This window comes from Engraulis encrasicolus, chromosome 18 (assembly GCF_034702125.1).
Source record: "Engraulis encrasicolus isolate BLACKSEA-1 chromosome 18, IST_EnEncr_1.0, whole genome shotgun sequence".
NCBI classification, from domain to species: Eukaryota; Metazoa; Chordata; class Actinopteri; order Clupeiformes; family Engraulidae; genus Engraulis; species Engraulis encrasicolus.
In genome coordinates this window covers 28,731,814-28,749,467 of record NC_085874.1, presented here as the reverse complement: position 1 = coordinate 28,749,467, position 17,654 = coordinate 28,731,814, and the positions used below count along the sequence as shown (strand labels likewise).

The 17,654-nt window shown below is 40.9% G+C and overlaps 1 protein-coding gene across 2 annotated transcripts in view; it reads right to left on the bottom strand.

Annotated features, from left to right (window-relative positions):
• Positions 1 to 16,244, bottom strand: part of LOC134469239 (lysophosphatidylserine lipase ABHD12-like) — a 25,639-nt gene extending 9,395 nt beyond the window's left edge. The window contains exons 1-13 of one of the 2 annotated variants that reach the window (XM_063223385.1): positions 16,031 to 16,244; positions 15,752 to 15,891; positions 14,178 to 14,277; positions 13,005 to 13,124; positions 12,122 to 12,152; positions 11,857 to 11,902; positions 11,152 to 11,281; positions 9,878 to 9,915; positions 8,919 to 9,004; positions 8,025 to 8,107; positions 7,836 to 7,914; positions 4,948 to 5,072; positions 4,484 to 4,692 (exon numbers count right to left, since the gene is read on the bottom strand). In XM_063223385.1, coding sequence (XP_063079455.1) covers positions 4,665 to 4,692; positions 4,948 to 5,072; positions 7,836 to 7,914; positions 8,025 to 8,107; positions 8,919 to 9,004; positions 9,878 to 9,915; positions 11,152 to 11,281; positions 11,857 to 11,902; positions 12,122 to 12,152; positions 13,005 to 13,124; positions 14,178 to 14,277; positions 15,752 to 15,891; positions 16,031 to 16,122 — 1,098 coding nt within the window. In that variant the 5' untranslated portion in view covers positions 16,123 to 16,244 and the 3' untranslated portion in view covers positions 4,484 to 4,664. Of the gene's footprint in view, positions 1 to 4,483; positions 4,693 to 4,947; positions 5,073 to 7,835; positions 7,915 to 8,024; positions 8,108 to 8,918; positions 9,005 to 9,877; positions 9,916 to 11,151; positions 11,282 to 11,856; positions 11,903 to 12,121; positions 12,153 to 13,004; positions 13,125 to 14,177; positions 14,278 to 15,751; positions 15,892 to 16,030 lie in introns of those variants that run through there. The other variant, XM_063223386.1, reaches the window with a different exon arrangement.
• Between the last annotated feature and the right edge of the window lie 1,410 nt (positions 16,245 to 17,654).

Below are 17,654 nucleotides of genomic sequence, written 5' to 3'. Positions count from 1 at the left end.
TTTTTCACTTGTGTAGGCTATTGTCAAACGGGACACATTGTATCAGAGGTCCACAAATGTTTCAGCTGTGGGGATATTGTTGCCAGTTTGCATTACTGATAGTTCTACTCAACCTTTGTGGTGCGTGCTCGTCATGACTTGTTTCGTGTGCTTCTTGTTGCTCTTGCATTGCTCGTGGATTATCGTCTGCAGGTTTCCCCTGTCTGTCAGATCTTCTCCGCATATTTGCTGTTTACCCTGTCAATGTGCCGCAGTTCTCTCGTTAGGTTACACATAGGCTACGGCTGATTGAGACTCCTTTTTCTTTTATGGAAAATGGTAAGCCTTTCGATTGAACGTCAAGCGAACAAGCAGTCCCAATGATCAATTCGCTTTCCTATTAGGTGGAAAGTTCACTGTGACAAGAGGTCCCGTCCGTCCGCAGGGGGTAGGTTAAGAAATTGGGTCATTGAAAAAACAAGATGTCAGCAGCTGCGCAGGCTATTTAGGATACATTGACCCCCAGACAAACATTGTCAAAATATTCATACTGCATAAACCGAAATACAGAAATGTGGCCTATGGGCAATAGCGGCTTATGAAGAAAGCTTTGCATCAAAGCCTCTCGACAGTCACCACTTCCTCATCAAAGCGCGTGCTTGTGTCCAATCAAATAATTACAGGATGAACAAGCAATTCAAGACTTCTCCACTAGAGTGCGACAGAGTGCGATACGGGTCTGATGAACATGCTTGTGCATCTGAATAAACTAATTTTGAAAGTAGGAATGGTAAGTCGTAGAATTTGAATTCTCAATAAAATGGCATAGGCTACTTACCCTAAAAGCGAATTTCTTCGCCACTTTTAGTTAGTCCACAATAGTCTGAACTGGAGAGTCAAAAGTAGTTCGTAATAAAAGGGTCTATGTAGGCCTACAAACTGTAGGCTATTAGGCCTAAATATTCCAAGTGGTAAATTGCTCATTGCTCTAAAGCAATGAGCAATGCTTATCTGGTCTCCTAAATGTCAGGGTGTACTGAGCAACTGGAAATTGCAATAAGAAGATAGCCATAGTTAATTACAAAGTCAGGGGTCTGACACACCAAGGCGGTAAAGCGTCGCGGAACGGCCACGTTTTTTACCGGCGTCGGTGAAAATACATTGAAACCTATCTGTCCTTACACACCAACCGGCGGTAGTCGGGCGTCAGCGGCGCAGGAGCCGGCTCCGCGCCGCGCTGCATTTGGAAAATAGAACTCGAGCGTATTTTTCACGCCGGCGACCGGCGGTGTCTCATTCAAATGAATGGCAAAGTAGCATGCTAGCTTTGGCTGTGGCTAGGGTTTTGAATAGGACTGGCCGCGCACGCCGACGCTGTCAGTGTGCAAGGCAGAGAAAAGCACGCCGGCCAAAACTAAGCAGAAAGACCGCGTCCGTCCTGCGACCGTTCCGTTCCGCCTTGGTATGTTTTGGCCCTCAGGTAATAGTGTCTGAGATCAGATAAGTCAAGTCAAGTCAAGTCAGCTTTTATTGTCGGTTTCTTCATACGCACAGGCCATACAAGGAAATTGAAATTACATTTCTCTCTCTATACCATGCTAAGAAGACATAGACATACACAAGACTGACATAACAGACTGACATCTAAGTGCAAGAGGACAGTAACAGTGATGGACCAATAACAGTAAAGTGATGAAGTAATAATAAATAACAACTGAGCAACTGATTAACCATCACAAACTGTGGGTTCAGGGGTCCATATGAATGACTCCATGTGTGAACACGTAGGGTCCATTCAATTATCCAAACTCCCTTCCTCTACTTGTGCTTGTGGCCATGCACTACGCTGACGTGGAGAGAACAATTCAGTGTGTGTGTGTGTGTGTGTGTGTGTGTGTGTGTGTGTCCGTTAGTAGGCACAACTTTTGGGAGACTTTTCCCCCCTCAGCATCCCGATTGCAACCAGGGCCGGTTCTGGCTTATTTGGTGCCCTAGGCGAGTTTGAGTTCTGGCGACCCCCCCCCCCCCCTTACCTTTGAAAGAAAAAAAAAATCTTTCTTATACCTCACAGAACACAAGACTAATATCCTTAGTAAGTTTAACTAAATAGCATCAAGAACAATAACCGTTTTTCATCAAATGGATTTGTGGTTCTTTTTGACAGGCGACCAACACAACACATCAGATTGAGTCGCATGAAAGTAGCTTCACTGTGTGGTGTGTTGGATGTGATGGTGGTGGGGCCCCCAACCCCAGATGAGAGGGAGGTTATCAATGTGTTTGAATTGTAACGTGAAATTGAAATGCCAGGAGAGTGATACAGTACATTTGCATGTAAAATGCATGTGTAGACAATAAGCCTACCAAGGAGGTCTGCATTGATCTACACTATCTACAGCATCACAAAGCATGGCAGCATAACAATTTTAATAAGCTACACATTTGTGCTGCTGTCTTCCAAACCAATTTCATTTCTGGACTGGAAATAGTGGTGCATTTGTGAGTAGGAGAATGAGAAGGGGGCTATCTATGTGTTTGGAGGGACAGGGTGAGAGAAAGGGAGAAGAGCTGTCACGCTATTGAATTTCATAATATACAAAATATAGTAAATAGCCTCACTTGTCTGCTGTGCATGGTTCTGTTACATGATTAATGTAGGCTATGTCATTCTGGTCTGGAAATTAACGTTTTTTTTTAAGCTTACAACAAGCAGGTAATTCATGTGGATGGAAGGAGATATGGCAGCTAAAATTGTTTTAAACATTGCACCAGTCTTACTTTACATTGCTTGTCAACCTAAGCAAGTATTATGATATCAGGTGGGTGTTAGTGAGTAGTGAGTAGGCTACTAACAGCTACTTTACTGGATTTCATTGCTTGGCATACTTGGCTAGTGTTAGCATGCTAACTAGCGATTTCTCTGATCAAAAACAAAGCTCTTTTTCTCTCTAATTCCAAATAGTAAACTCATAACTATTAGGCTTTCCATAATCACAAACGGTTGCTGATTAAATCACATAGTTCCAAAACACCCTATGAAACTCCTGCATCATGGTTTAATGAGAACATAATAATCTCCATCCAGCAGAGCAGCACTACTGTTTACGCTTGCCCCTCTGTCTCTCGAGTGAGTCTCCAAATTCAAAATAGATCGCAAGCTGTCACTCGTCCCGCCCTCTTTCTCAGAACTGTCTGTTTATTGGTTCACAGACTTCCCAGAGACAGTTGGAAGAGATATTACTACTGGCTGAGGGGCGCTTTGCCGTGAGGAGCGCTTTCGCCACTCTTTGTTGATTGCGACTTCATAAAAAAAAACTTCATATCGCAAAATTACGCATAGGAGAGCGCCATTTCGGCGCTCCTTCTTCACATGGCGCTCTAGGCGACCGCCTAGCCGGCCTATGCTAAAAACCGGCCCTGATTGCAACTGAGAAAATAATGAATAAATAAATAATAAATAATATTGAAGTTCTATAATTATCTTGCGATGTCATCAGGAGGCCACAAGCACAAGGGAGGACGGAAGTTTGGATAATGGAGTGGATCCCTAATGTTGTCAGGAGTAGTTCAGGAGGAAGCCTATATGGAGTGATTGACAGCCATCTTACCTGCTTCCGCCTCCTCATTGAATTTGGCCTTCTCCTTCAAGCATGACAATTTCTTGAATCACCCCACCTCCTCCCCTTGCTCCGCCATTTCACTAGTGGTCCCATTCTACTATCCTTCTCTGCACATAGTTGATCAAGTGGGCAAACTAGTGAATATGTAGTAACTTGACAACTGCAGTGGAAGCATTAAAGAAGGCGGTAATAGAGGGTTTCTGATTTTTATTTAGATAGTTGATAAGTCATACAGTATAAAATCAAATCATGGCACAGTAACAAAGGATCAGGGAGTGACCAGACCACTCGAATGAATGCTTGGACACTGTTGGAGTCAATCCCCACTACTTCAATTCATTACTGTACATAATATTTCATTAACCTTCTGTTCGTATAACTACTATTACATTTCATTGAGCTTCAAAAATGGGGAGAAAGAACGTTTTAAAGGAACATACCACCCTTTTTTGATTTTCGCATATGTGCAGTATTTCCAAGCATTATTCATGAATGTGCATATTGTTTTCTGGTCACCCTACATTCAAACAATCACATAAACTACCTACATTGTAGAAATAACTTGGACAATAAAATATTTCCTACCACAATCATAACCCTTATATTAACCATCCATTGCAGTGGTAGTGATATAAAGTGTATCAAAATGGTTTTCCCTGAGGAATGTTCACATTGCCAGCTGCTATAAATGAACAGCTAAAAGAACAGCTGTATTTTACTCCGTGTTGATTGGCGTGATTGCCTACCACAACGCTTCCATTAAGCCAGGGGTGGGGAACCTTTTTCATTTGAAGGGCCACTTCAAATTGCTCCAAGGGCCGTACAAGTCCTCCAAGGGCCATACTATGAACACAAACCAGGATTTTGCCCTGCACTTTACCCCACCTTCTATAGGTCCCCTGAATATAGCTTAATTGTATTGCAAATAGAATTTCTAAGATTCCTTTATAAAATATGTAATATTTCATGTGAAGCTGCATAACATTAAAATTATGTAAGGGGGCCGGATAAAACGGCTTCAAGGGCCGCAAATGGCCCTCGAGACATAAATTCCCCACCCCTGCATTAAGCGTTGATTGAAGACACAAACTCCCTGCAATAGAGAAAACAGTCACAATTGTCACACTTATGCAGTTTTTTTCCGAAACACTGCATACTGTGTACATACATTTCTCTTTTAGCCTCAGGTGTTTTTAATTATTTTTTAGAAGAAACAAAAAAATGCCACTCTCCAGAGTTGTAGCTTAATGTTTTCTTTCTGTTCTGTTCTGTTTTCTTTCTGCTTTTTTCTGGTGTGCATTTCGCACCTTCAATTATGTTTATGAAAGTTTAAGCAGGATTTTCTTACTTGAGGATTCCAGGAAGTCGGGCGTCCCTGTAAAGGCCGTTGTGCAGGTATCCATGGACACCCTCGAAAAGAACCAGCTTCACATGCTCTTCTGAGTCTACCGAACTCCGGGCAATCTCATATAACTGTTTAAAAATATATGATGACCGTGATGACTGTTAAATAGCTGTATTATATACTGTACCATTATGTTTTAAATGCACAAGTGACTAACATTGCTGTGCAGTTCATGACTGTATAACTGAAATCCATTATCTTTTGAGAAGATCTGTGTTGACAAATGCTTTTGAGTACTGCACAATTTATTTGGTATCTAAAACACATATACATTATATTCTGATTAATACATGAAGTGAAACATTATAAGCCATTTCATGAAGCTTCGTGTCAGATGTATGAAGTTTGGCATTCACTCCAGAAGAACGTTAATGATATGGCAGCAAATCTTGGGAGTAGTTGAGTTTACTGTATATACATGGCAAATGCCTCAGACAAAAAGAGTTGCTGAGAAGAAAGAAAATGTAGAAATATCTAAAATATCTAAAAAGAAATAAAAAATATATTGCTTTACCGCTCTGTGCAGGCCACAGTCTGTAGGCTACCCTCTGCTACCCATGGCCTTAACTATATAACCTGGTTTGTGGTTTTCTTGCCTCTCTAACTGTTACAGCTTGTAACGTAGCTTTTGTTGTGCAAACAGCAGTGTTCTTTCAAACTATTGTTATTCTGTGAGAGAATGCTTAGAAGACAACCCAAATTTTGGCTCATAACAACATGTAACGCACGCACACGCGCACACTCATACGCATGCACACACGCACGCGCACACACACGCACAGTACAAACACATGCACGCATACCAAGGGAGTAACTTTGACTTTGACATTGGTAGGGACATAAAATTGGTGGGGGTTCGGGGGTTTCTCCCCCGAGAAAATTTAGAAAATACAGTTGTTAAAAGTACAATTTTAACGCAATATGTGAATGTATTAGCCTATGAATGAATGTAGCTCAATGGTTTTAGAGGGGGATGATTTTTGACAATTTTCATTGTGTGTGTGTGTGTGTGGGGGGGAGCTGATTATCAATCATAAGTTCATGGCACACAGATGTTATATCAATGAGCAGATGATATGTCAACGAGCGTTCCTTAGGAAGTTGGTCTTTCAATCACACGGTTGCAGGCTTAAATCCCACCCTTAGGCTACCTCTGTTTACACCTCCATCCATGACTGGAGTGAAATTGACCAAAGCAGCTAGTTCTGATACAACATTGCTCCAGAGACTTTTACCAAATAACATATAAGTCGCTTTGTGTTCAAATGTCAGCAAAGTGGTATTGCCTAACATGAAAATGATCACCAGTTCTGCCAATAGGCCTAGCCTACTCACTTTATTGACATTTAGGCCTATTTTAACAGCAACAAAAATGACACTGACATTTGCTAACCATTTCTTGAAATAAAAAATAAATAAGACGGGGCCTAGAAAAAAAATGTTTTGGTTCCGGTGCCGACTGACCCTTTTTATCCTCCAAAATTAGCGATGCTGTGTGGACTGTTGTAGCCTACATACAAAACAACACACTTCTTCATGGTCATAGGCTAACTCCCTATATCTCGCTTTCTTCCTGCCTGTAGCTGTGTTTGCATCATAGCAGCCTACAGGCAACACACATGCGCGTGCAAGTGTCTTTGCGCAGCGCGTCTTGACAGAAATCCCAGCGATGTCACCGCATAGCGCACCAACTGTGTCACGTTGTAGGCGAATTTTAATGTTACAACATACCAGTTAGCTTTGTAGCCCTTCTACATGACCGAAATGCAATACAACACAATGATTAGGTGTAGGCCCTATCTGCGATTTTTGAATGATGTTGGTTACATAGCCTACTCGTCATGGAAGAAGGCTTCCATTTCAGTCGCGTTGGATGTTCAGCGAGATCAGAACCTAGTCGCAGCAAATTAGTCTAGGCTACTCAAGTAGTCCTACAGTTAAATAGACTGTAAAACAAAGCCAGGTTAATTTAGAATGAAAGAATGGAAATGTTTTGCCGAAGTGTACTTTAGGAACTCTTTCATTTACCACATGGGTCGCGTTAACAGAGGTTTGTCCGTCATTGACAGTTTTTTTTTAAAGGAAGACTGAAGATTCTGAAGCCTGCCCGTCCTTTCGATGATAGTTTAAATAGGCTACACCCGTATCAGTAGATCAAATGTGCATTTCAATTCGTTATTATCTGCGCTGCGCAGAGACCACATTTCTTCTTAAATAGGCCACTTTATCCTTCACCTTTCTCCGCCTCTCTCTGCTTGTCACGCAACTATTACGCATCTGCAGAGCTCCGTTCCCTGCACCCAAATAGTGAATTAGAAATTGCCGATGATGTCGGCACAACTGTTCGAATAGGCTAATTAAGATTCAGAACCGTTTGTAGGCCTATACGTAGGGCTAGGCTACTACATTTCCCCACAATCTGATTTAATGGCAGGGCGAAGTTATCCCTCTATCGTCTTTCATAAAAGTTTCATAGGCCTATCATAAAAGGGTTTTTTTCATATCATATCCTCAGGCGTCGCCACAAACTCCTCGCTTGAAACAAAAAGTAGGCGGGCCTATGTACCAGAAATAGTAACGCACGGTGTCTTAATAACTTTAATCTGACGTTTTGAAATGGTAGTTAGACTACACGTTACTGAAAAAAAATAGTGCGACTACGTTACCGGCAACACCGGTCGTGATTACACAGTAGGGGGCTAAATATTGGTGGGGACGTGTCCCTACCGTCCCCACCATAAATTACGCCCATGACGCACGCACACACAGAAGAACGCACGCACCCACGCACGCACCCACACACACACACACAGAGTTTTCAAAGATTATACCTCCTGAGCCATGAAGGGTGGACAAAGGTGATCATCTTCAGAATGAAGAATCAGCAGTGGGGTCCTCATTTTCCTTACACTTAAGAAAATATGACAGAGGTGGAGAGTGTTTTTCAACCGTATCATATGCTTTCAGAGACTTTCATACAGACACATATAAATATTTCTCATGTAGCATAATACACTTACTTTTCAGCACTGGGAAAGGTCAATTTGTTCTTTGACATGGGGTCCAAGAAAAAGTATTCAAAATATGGGAATCTAAAGTAGAACTGCAAAAAAAGAGGTTTTGTGTTTTGTCATTGTTCTAATTGTGTTTTTGTAAGTCAAAGGAGAATTCTTGCCAATTTCAATATGCAGGTGTATTGCTCATGCCACCCTTGACTTGTGAGTGGTGGCGTAGCGTTTTTTTGGCATCCCTTTCTGAGATCCTGGCCATTTTAATGGGGGATGGTTTGTGTAGAAATGGCTTGACATACTCCAAATTAGGGATACAAATTATCGATTAATTCATTAATCATTAGTTGATTGCCTTGTCGATCAACTTTTCGATTAATTGATTAACGGCGCTTTTCCCCCAAAATCTCAATGTTTCTAGAAAAAAAACCTACTAAATCTAAAAAAATAAATTAGAAAGTGAGATAATGAATTATATTTAAATTCTTTAATCCAAAGGTGATTTAAATATTCCCACTATTCACACCCCTCTTCACACACACTCTTCACATGCCCATTTCACCTGAGTCTCTTGTCAGTTGAATTGGCAATGAATTGTGATTTATGTTTTTTCAATCGATTAACGCATTCATCGATTAAAGTCGATTCCTACTCCAAATATCATCTCAAAAGCTATGGAACATCAGCAGACACATGACAACTCAGCAGTAACTTTTTGGAATGGTATTTGTAGCATGTAGGCCTATTGGAATGGCCAGGATTTTGGAAGGGGCTGACAAACAAAAGTATTGCGTCGTCGGGTACCAACAGGTCAAAGGTAGCGAGACCAAAACACCTGCATGTTTAAATTAGCAGGAATTCTCCTTTAAATCTGTTGTAGTGTATCCTGTGTGTTTTGAAGCCTACCCAGGCAAACGGATGCTGCATTCCTGCCTGCGCTTTGGGAACACGTGAGAAGGCCCCCTCCAGTATCACAGCATCAAGAGGAGTCCCTGTGGGAAAAAAACTAAGATTTTAACTGTGTGTTTAAACAAAGATTTTCAATATGGTAACCATGATAAATCATATCAGGTGCCATCAATGCAACAAAGTGGGATCAAGTTTTGGCAAAGGACGCGCCCAACTTCTTGGAAAAACGAAAGTCTTTGGGTGCGCGAACGCGTTTCGGCTATCAAGCCTTCATCAGTGCGGTGGTACCACGCACTGATTAAGGCTTGATAGCCGAAACGTGTTTGCTTTTTGGACATGGTGGTAATATAAATAAATAATGAGACGCAGTTTGTGAGTGCGGACTTTTCTTCCTTAAAGTGGGATCCAGCCTGATCTTTTAAATGGCTTTCCATGAAATCCGATAACCCTAAAGGGGCATGGCTGCCATAGGATTGCAGCTTAAAACCTTACGTCACATGGATTCCGGAAGGAACTCCTTATGACCCACCTCTACCTTATCAATCATCTCTGATTTAAACATGTTTGCCAAGTGCAGTGGGATTGCAACAGAGCCACTGAAATGACATGTGTGATAAAAAAAAAATCTGAACCTGACACCTGAAGTTTTTTCTTTTACGAACACATTTTTGATCATTTAAAGGGTTCCACAGATTGCCATGATATGACTTAAAAATCTTCAAAACAATGTAATTGTATTGAATTGAATTACCATAACATGGACATTGGTGTAATATTGTTATTAGTTTGATGTGGTGCAATGGACATATGACAAATGCATAACAATTTGATTAATGTATGAATAATTTCACAATCTTGAAATGAAGTGGTCACCAAGTAAATCAATAGCATGGCAGTGTAGTAAGTATAGGCAATGTAACCATCTACTTTTTAAGTGACATGAAATTAGAGTATACCTAGTTCTTGAAGTTTTACCGCAGTGTTGGTGGATACTCTGTAAAAGATAAAACACAACTCAGCACATTACTACTAACTTACACTGTATAGTGTCACCTTATGATGTAATGGCCAATATATTTTATTTATGAAAAGCTCTTATTGTTAAAAGAATTCCGTCAAATAAATCCGAATGAAGATGTCCAGGTGGTAGGCCTACTGCAGCTAGATGGTGACCGCAGGCACGTCAAAGAAGTAATGGGTTTCAGTGGAGCTGCCCAGTGTAAATTGTACATTGTACATTTTTTTTTCCCCCGAAATATTAATATTACATTTGTCAAATTATACATTAGTCATAACATGCCTCATATGAGCCATAATTAGATTTTTGTGCCTCTAGTATATTATACAATGAGTCAGCAAATGTATGAGGCCAAATCCATATACATTAGCAGAATGATTGTCAGCGAAGGTAGAAATAGTCTACCAAACACCCAAATAACTTGACAATACCTCCTCTTATAATATATAATACATATATATAATATATATAATATAATATATATAGTTCTTAACAGTACATTTGAATTTACGGTATGAGGTTGATGACTGGAAACTGGATTAAAAGTAGTACAACATGTAGCCCCCATTGACTGCCATTCATGTTTCCCAGTCATCACTTTCCCACAGTCACCATAGATGGAACTGCATGTTTTTGAGGCGTACAGTGGGAACCAATGGCAGTGACCCTTCTCATTGCTTAGACCTTCTCTGGCCGCACCCACGTGGGATATTTACACAACTCTGGAGCTGAACTCTAGAGCTAATCCCCTTCACTTTGTGCTCATCACACGTAATCATATAAGCAGTGGTGAAAGTAGACAGGTGTGCAGCGCCTGTACAACATTTACGGCCAGTGCGCTCTACCGGTAAGAGAATAGGTTTAATGCAGGCCAAAAACCCATACTGGAAAAAAACTAAGGTGTGCTATTTAAGAAGAAAATATACAATATACACTGCCATTTGAAACACGCGTCCTATGAAGAGAATAGCTCAAGTTACCTGAAATAGTCAAGAAGAGATAATGTAATTTAATTATAATTTAATGGAATAGCACCGGTAAGACATGAACACTACTTTCACCCCTGGGTATAAGTCACAGGGTTCAAAGAATGAGAAAAAAGTAGAGACTTACAGGTGGGAAAATCCAATAAACAAAAAACAGAATCTGTACAGATGCTCTGCTTGATAGCTGACAATGCATCATCAGGTCAGCCACTGTATTATCACCTACCCTGTTCCCAGTGAGTGGCCCCACATGATGACAAGGCTATTCCCACTGTGTGCTTTTACCCACTGGTACAGGTGGACGGCGTCAGTGGTCAGGCCTGCCTCAGTGGGTTCACCTGTGGAATCCCCAAACCCTGTGCAGAGGTCAGCGCTGTTAGTCATCACTGTATATGCACTACAGCTCACACAACATACAGGTCAGTAAATCTCTCAAATATAAATCAATTGTGCCTTTCTATACATGCTTAGTAATAGCACATCAGGATCAAATGGTTGAGGATGATCGCACTGACATGCAGGGAATATGTTTAAATAAAATGGTGGCAGTATCTGATTTGCACTTGAGTCATAAACTCCTTCTTTATTCTGAATGCAGCTGTGTTCCACGAATATTCCTGTTGGAGAATGATGTTCCACACACGAAAACGGAATATTCTGTAGCTTGTTGACAATATTTGCATACTGACAGTATTTCAGTTGAAACCAGAAAACTCCAAAAATGGGACCATGTGAGATTCAGTTTTGTGAATAGGATGGGACCCAATCATCTAGAAACTGCCTCGAAAGTAAACATGAATTTGGCTACAGTCTGCTAATGAATATGGCTCAAAATCACAAACACAAGTGGTGTTCATAGCATACAAAACATGCAGCAGCATAATACATTGTCTACAAATGAATCAGTGTTGCTTGATTTACTATAATATACCTCTATAGTCTGCGGCCAAAACATGAAAGCCAGCGGCACTCAGAACCTGCGATCATACAGAAAACTTGTCGTCAGCATGTTAGTTGGTGTTGTAGCTTCTTAACGTGATTCCGCCAGTGGGACGCTTTAATAGTCACTAAAAAGTTGATAATTCGTTACAATTTGGTCATTGCCGTTCTGGTAACAGCTAATTTATAACGGGGGCTGTGTTTAGCTTTTACTGGGTTAAAGCTAAAAGTATCACTGTTTTTTTTTCTATACTTACATTCACAACTCCAACTCTGTGTTTCGCACCTCTGTCAACAGCACAGAAGACACACAAATGGCTAGTGTCAGCCACAGGGAATCACAAAGTACCTCGCAATACAATACAGTACAGGACTATCTCCAATTCATCACTAACAATACAGTGGATATTCCAATACAATCACCACAATAATCAGTATATTACAACATAACGCTATAGCAGGGGTGGGGAACCTATGTCTCGTGAGCCGTTTGCAGCCCTTGAGGCAGTTTCATCTGGCCCCGATATAGTTTTAATGTTATGCAGCTTCACATGAAATGTGACACATTTTGTAAAGGAAACTTAGAAAATACATTTGCAATACAATTAAGTTATATTCAGGGGACCTAGAGAAGGTGGGGTCTGTTTTAAAGGTGGCTGCCTTCAATATAGGCCGAAAGTGCCGGGGGAAATCCTGGTTTATGTTCATAATACGGGTGAATTTGAAGTGGCCCCTGGAATGGAAAAGGTTCTCCACCCCTGCGCTATAGGATACGTCACAACATTTAACAAACCAAACCAAATGCCCTCAAGTTAGTGAATATACAGCATTGAGGAATAGTGCAGGAATATTTCATCACTCTATTACGAGCAAACATGCACTTCACATCATCTTTTTAAAGATGTTTTGTTGAAACCATGGACAGCAATACATTATAACAATAAAACATTTCAAATGGTTAACATTACCAAACAAAATCTGTTCTTTGTTTGTTTTTTTGTTTTTTGTTTTTTTACCATGAACCTTCTACTTCCCACTTGCACTTGAAGAACACAAGGCATTTCAATTAAGGGCACATTTTTCAGCGCAACTATTTCGTTTAACACCAATGCATACAGTGCAAAGAAAACAAAATCCCACCTGTTGCCTGTATTTCCATGCAGATAGATGAATACTGGTGCTCCATTGCCTATGGTCTGCTGGTACCATTCCAAGTCCTTACCCTGTGCCTCCTGCGACAAGCTGTCTTGAACTGTGAGCCTAGTAATGATAAAGAAAATAAGAAAAAGAAAAAAAGTGATATGGAGTTTCTTTTCTTATGTCTTCTTGCACACCTCCTTAGGTCAGATGTGTCGAATGAGAGCCCCAGAATTAATGTACGGTAAGAAGCTAAAAATCCCTGCACACTGTCTTCATTTGAAGTTTATTTGCAATTTGGTCTGGTGACCTTCATCAAGGAACTTTGGATTGGATTTTCCTTGACAATAAATTCAGACAGAAATCTTGAATTAGGCTATGTGACCATAACCTCACATTTCAGCAAAGGGGAATATTGGCAAGTGGTTTCACCCACAGGAAAGTGGTGTTGCTCAACTGCAGTTCATTCTTGTCTCTTGAGGTATATTTCAGCTTCTCATATTACTATCGCTCTGTGATCAATTGTTTCTGGAATACTTCTCCTAAGGCTACCTAAGTAGAAGCAAGAGGTGCTAAAAATACAATACATAGGCCTACCTAAGGCAAAGTTGAGCAACACTAAGACAAAGGAGGTGGAGCTGTGATAATTCATTGAACAACACCTCAGAAGAAACAACAGAGGGAATCTCCTCTGTTTACCCTTATTCTCAATCTCAAGTATTCATCAACTTCTTATCTCAACTCTAACTTCTTTGCCTTAGTGTGGGTGAAATAAACAATGACCGCTCAACAGCCCGAGTGGCTCATAGGCTTCTAGTAGCCTACTACCCTCCTTGTGCCAAACGTGTTCATTATTAGCCTGTATGCCCTGCATACCTGATTGAGGCGCACACAAGGCTTGTATCAAAAAATGTTATAAATGCCCAAAAGTAACAACAAAATCTGAGGATCTAATCTGGGGCAACGGACATGTCGGGCCTAACCGATTTTCAAGGCCTGAAACGTTTTTTGCTCCAGTTTAGATCCTCAGACTTAGTTGTTACTTTTGACTTAAGTATGTCTCATTTTTGTTACTTTTTACCTGTTCTAACTTTTTTGTGAGCAGATGCACCAAACGCTACATGGTTCAAAGTCAAGGCGCAGACGCAGACCTTTTTGTTTGCCCTGCATACCTACCATACTCCCAGTGATATCCCCTTCTCAGGAGACAGGCGAAAGTTAATTGTGTGGTTGAGGGCGAAATCCAATGGTCGGCTGACATCGGTGAGGTATGGGGCTGGGGGTGGGTGTCAGAAAAACTGTATTAATATAATATAACACAATATTAAGTATGCTGCCCTACAAAGCCAATACGCTATTTGCATTTTTATTTATTTATTCATTTATACACATTTCAAAAGTGCAGTATCTGCTCTTTTCATATGGGTAATTCGAGATTTGCACTTTCTATTACTTAAAAGAATACTTTTACTTTTAAAAAGTGGACTCCAAAACCAAACAGAGTGCAGTAACTGTATGTTATGGCAGATAGGGCAGTTTGCATGTTTCAGCATCATCTTTGGTTAAAGGCTACATTTGCCAATTTTGGTGAATGGACTGCAAGATAGGGTAGCTCTTCATAAAAAAACAAAAACAAATTCCCTACCCTTTAGTAAATTATACATTTGGTGGTAAAACATAATTTAACTTTTTTTTATATAATTTTACACATTTACTCCTCCCTAATAATGGCAAAAGTTTCATAGTCGGGCAATACGGGATAATACATAGTCAGTTCAGTTGACCCACCTTTCACTCTGGGGTATGGTTTTGCAAAAGGTTAGGCCTACACAGTTCAATCATGTAGCCTCAGTGAGGGTTGCCAACCGTCCCGATTTGTCCGGGACGTACCGAATTTTAGGTGTATTTTATTTGCCCCGTGAAGAACGGCTCCCGTCCCGCATTTCAATGAGTCTTGACGTTTTGTTTTTTTTTTTGTTTTGTTTTTTACGGAATGCTTATGAAGCATTTCGTCCAATGATATACTGGTGATATGTGACGCATTCTGATTTAGAAATTTTGATAGGCAACCTACTGTGCACCAAAATAAAAATGTTTACATTTTGTCCAATGATCAGAGCAGCTGGCATTTGATGACATTCTGATCAGGCAGCTGATTGGCTACGCCAATTTACGTGTGTGTTGCTATGGGAGACGGTAGTAGCAGAGATGTTTTGGTAGTGGTGAAGTGTATTCAAGCAGTTGGTTCAGGCCTAAAACTATAAACACAATACCATTTTACAATAATTAATTTCACAAAATCCTGAAATTAGTAAGATTGCGGTCTGGATAAGAAACCATCATGATTTCTGTCATGGGTAGGTTGAAAAAACCTTTTCAATACATTAAAATGCAGGAAATTGCATCTAAAAAACACAATTTTTTCTGGGGGAGGGCCCCCAGACCCCCCCTCCGACAAATGTCCCTCTTTTCAGGATCAGGGAGTTGGCAACCCTCAGTTGGCTGCCTCAGTGACAATTGTCATTAAAATTCAATAGATAGGTCTAAGCCTACCTGGAGCCCTCAAAAGACATGATTGAACTGTTTAATTCTTTAGTTTGACGTAACAATATAATGGCCTTTCTCTCAGTTGGCCATTTTGCTGATCATGCGTTTGGGTTTTGTAGGGCAGCAAGGTGCACTGGACGTGGGCGAACGATAGCCCCATCTCATTCTGCAAGGACGACGACAGGTTACAAAATATCACTCACCGACGTACGAGAGCGATGGGTGAGACAAGACGCCAGGGTAAAGTCTCACTGCAACAGGTACCATGAAGTAGTAAAAAACACAGAGAGCCCCCACCAGCTTGGCGAAAATCCTGGCACACCGTCCGAACCAGGAGGGCTGCCTTTAGATCATTACACAAAACAACACCGTGATACGGTTCATGGATTAGGCTAGTTTGCATTTAATTTGATAAACTTTAACATCGAAAAGAACACTGGGTGCCATCGCTGCGAACGTAGATGATTAAAAATGTAGGCTACCTCTCTGTCGAGACGTCATGACTTGTTGCTGAAACAACTTTACTCGCTTTTTGTCCTCGGCCAGACCTTTTCCGCATTTTGTTTGGTTGCATTGTGTAGCCTATTGCTGCAGACTGCAGTGCAGCACTTGTGAAATGTAGGCTATATGGCCTCTTCCTCGGGTACTACAATGTAGCCTGACATTCTCGCTCTGCAGGACAAAGTTCACGAAGGCTGCCCAGTGCCCACAGGAGTTCATGGTGCTTGGAAATAATGTTGGAGATTTTTTTTCCTTCAGGAAGGTAGTCACGTGACGCGCCCGTGCTGCTACAAAGTCTTGCTCTTTTCTCTCTGAGCCTACTCTTTTATGACCTTATGAATCAGAACACAACATTTATCAACCAAATCACCACAGCCTAGCCTACTTCCTAAACACATTAATCGCGTTTAAATTCAGATTCGTAGTGACTAATTAACAGTTATCATGCAAAGCACCTCCTCATTCAAAGCACAACTGTTCATGTTGTTATAGGCCTATTGCAGTGTTTGGGTCGGTACCCCATTTGGAGTCACCTGGAATTCAAATGGGGTCGTCTGAAAGTGTAAAAAAATACCGATAAATATTACTAATTAATATAACTATTCAATATTCTCTTTGAAACACCATTTACAATCTGCCATAAGACTGCCATATAAGGCCTGCAAGGTTTGGAACCACTGGCCTATAGAGTTCTTCAGCGGAAGAGGAAGCATGTAGTAGATTGTAGTCTTTCATGTTAGCATTTAAGGACGTCCTGGTTCCTATCGGCTTCCGGCCTCCATTGGGAATGAATAGGGGTAAATTTCAAATAAGCTCCGAGTGCAAGCACGCGCTTAGCGAACCCCCGCAAACTGTCGAGGGTGTTAAAAATAGGCTGTAGGTATGACATGGTTGATCATTTTGTGTCAAACTTCGACATAAATACGATGTTGCGTCCATATGCTAAACCCGGAAGCTTTTGGCGACTACAGAAATGGCGCCTGTATCTAACGGCATGTACGTGCGGAAGGTTGTACCCATGGCAACCAAAGGAAAGTATGTAGTTCGGAAGTTTTAATGATCAGAAAGGGGTTAGCAATATTGAATTATAATCGTCATGATTTAACATGTGAATACACCAACATGATGATACGATCCATTCCACTAATGAGAAAGGGATGCGGGGACACGCTAATGTTCGTTGTTGCCGTGCAACTTATATTTTTGCCAAACCTGAATCTCTATGGCGTTTTGCAATGTAAAAAATCGCCAGGGAACCGGTAGTCCAAACGCCGCATACAAGTTGACGTCAACGCTGAAGAGCTCTATTGTTTCACAATTAGCCTACACACCAATCGCATAGGTTATTCTGAACCATATACTAAACATAGGCCCAGAATGTAATAATAGGCCTCTGCAAAATGAAGTAGACTAGCTTGCTCTATTACAATGTAGGCTAACTGCTGTAAGAATGATCACCACACTAAGGCGAATATGTGACTTTTATGGCAGCTCTTGATGCTGATATTTCAAGAAGGCAACTGGTTTGCATACAATGCTGGGGGTAGCATATACCAAGAACATGATTAAGTCATAAATCTGGCTAAGGTAACCTACACAAACTGG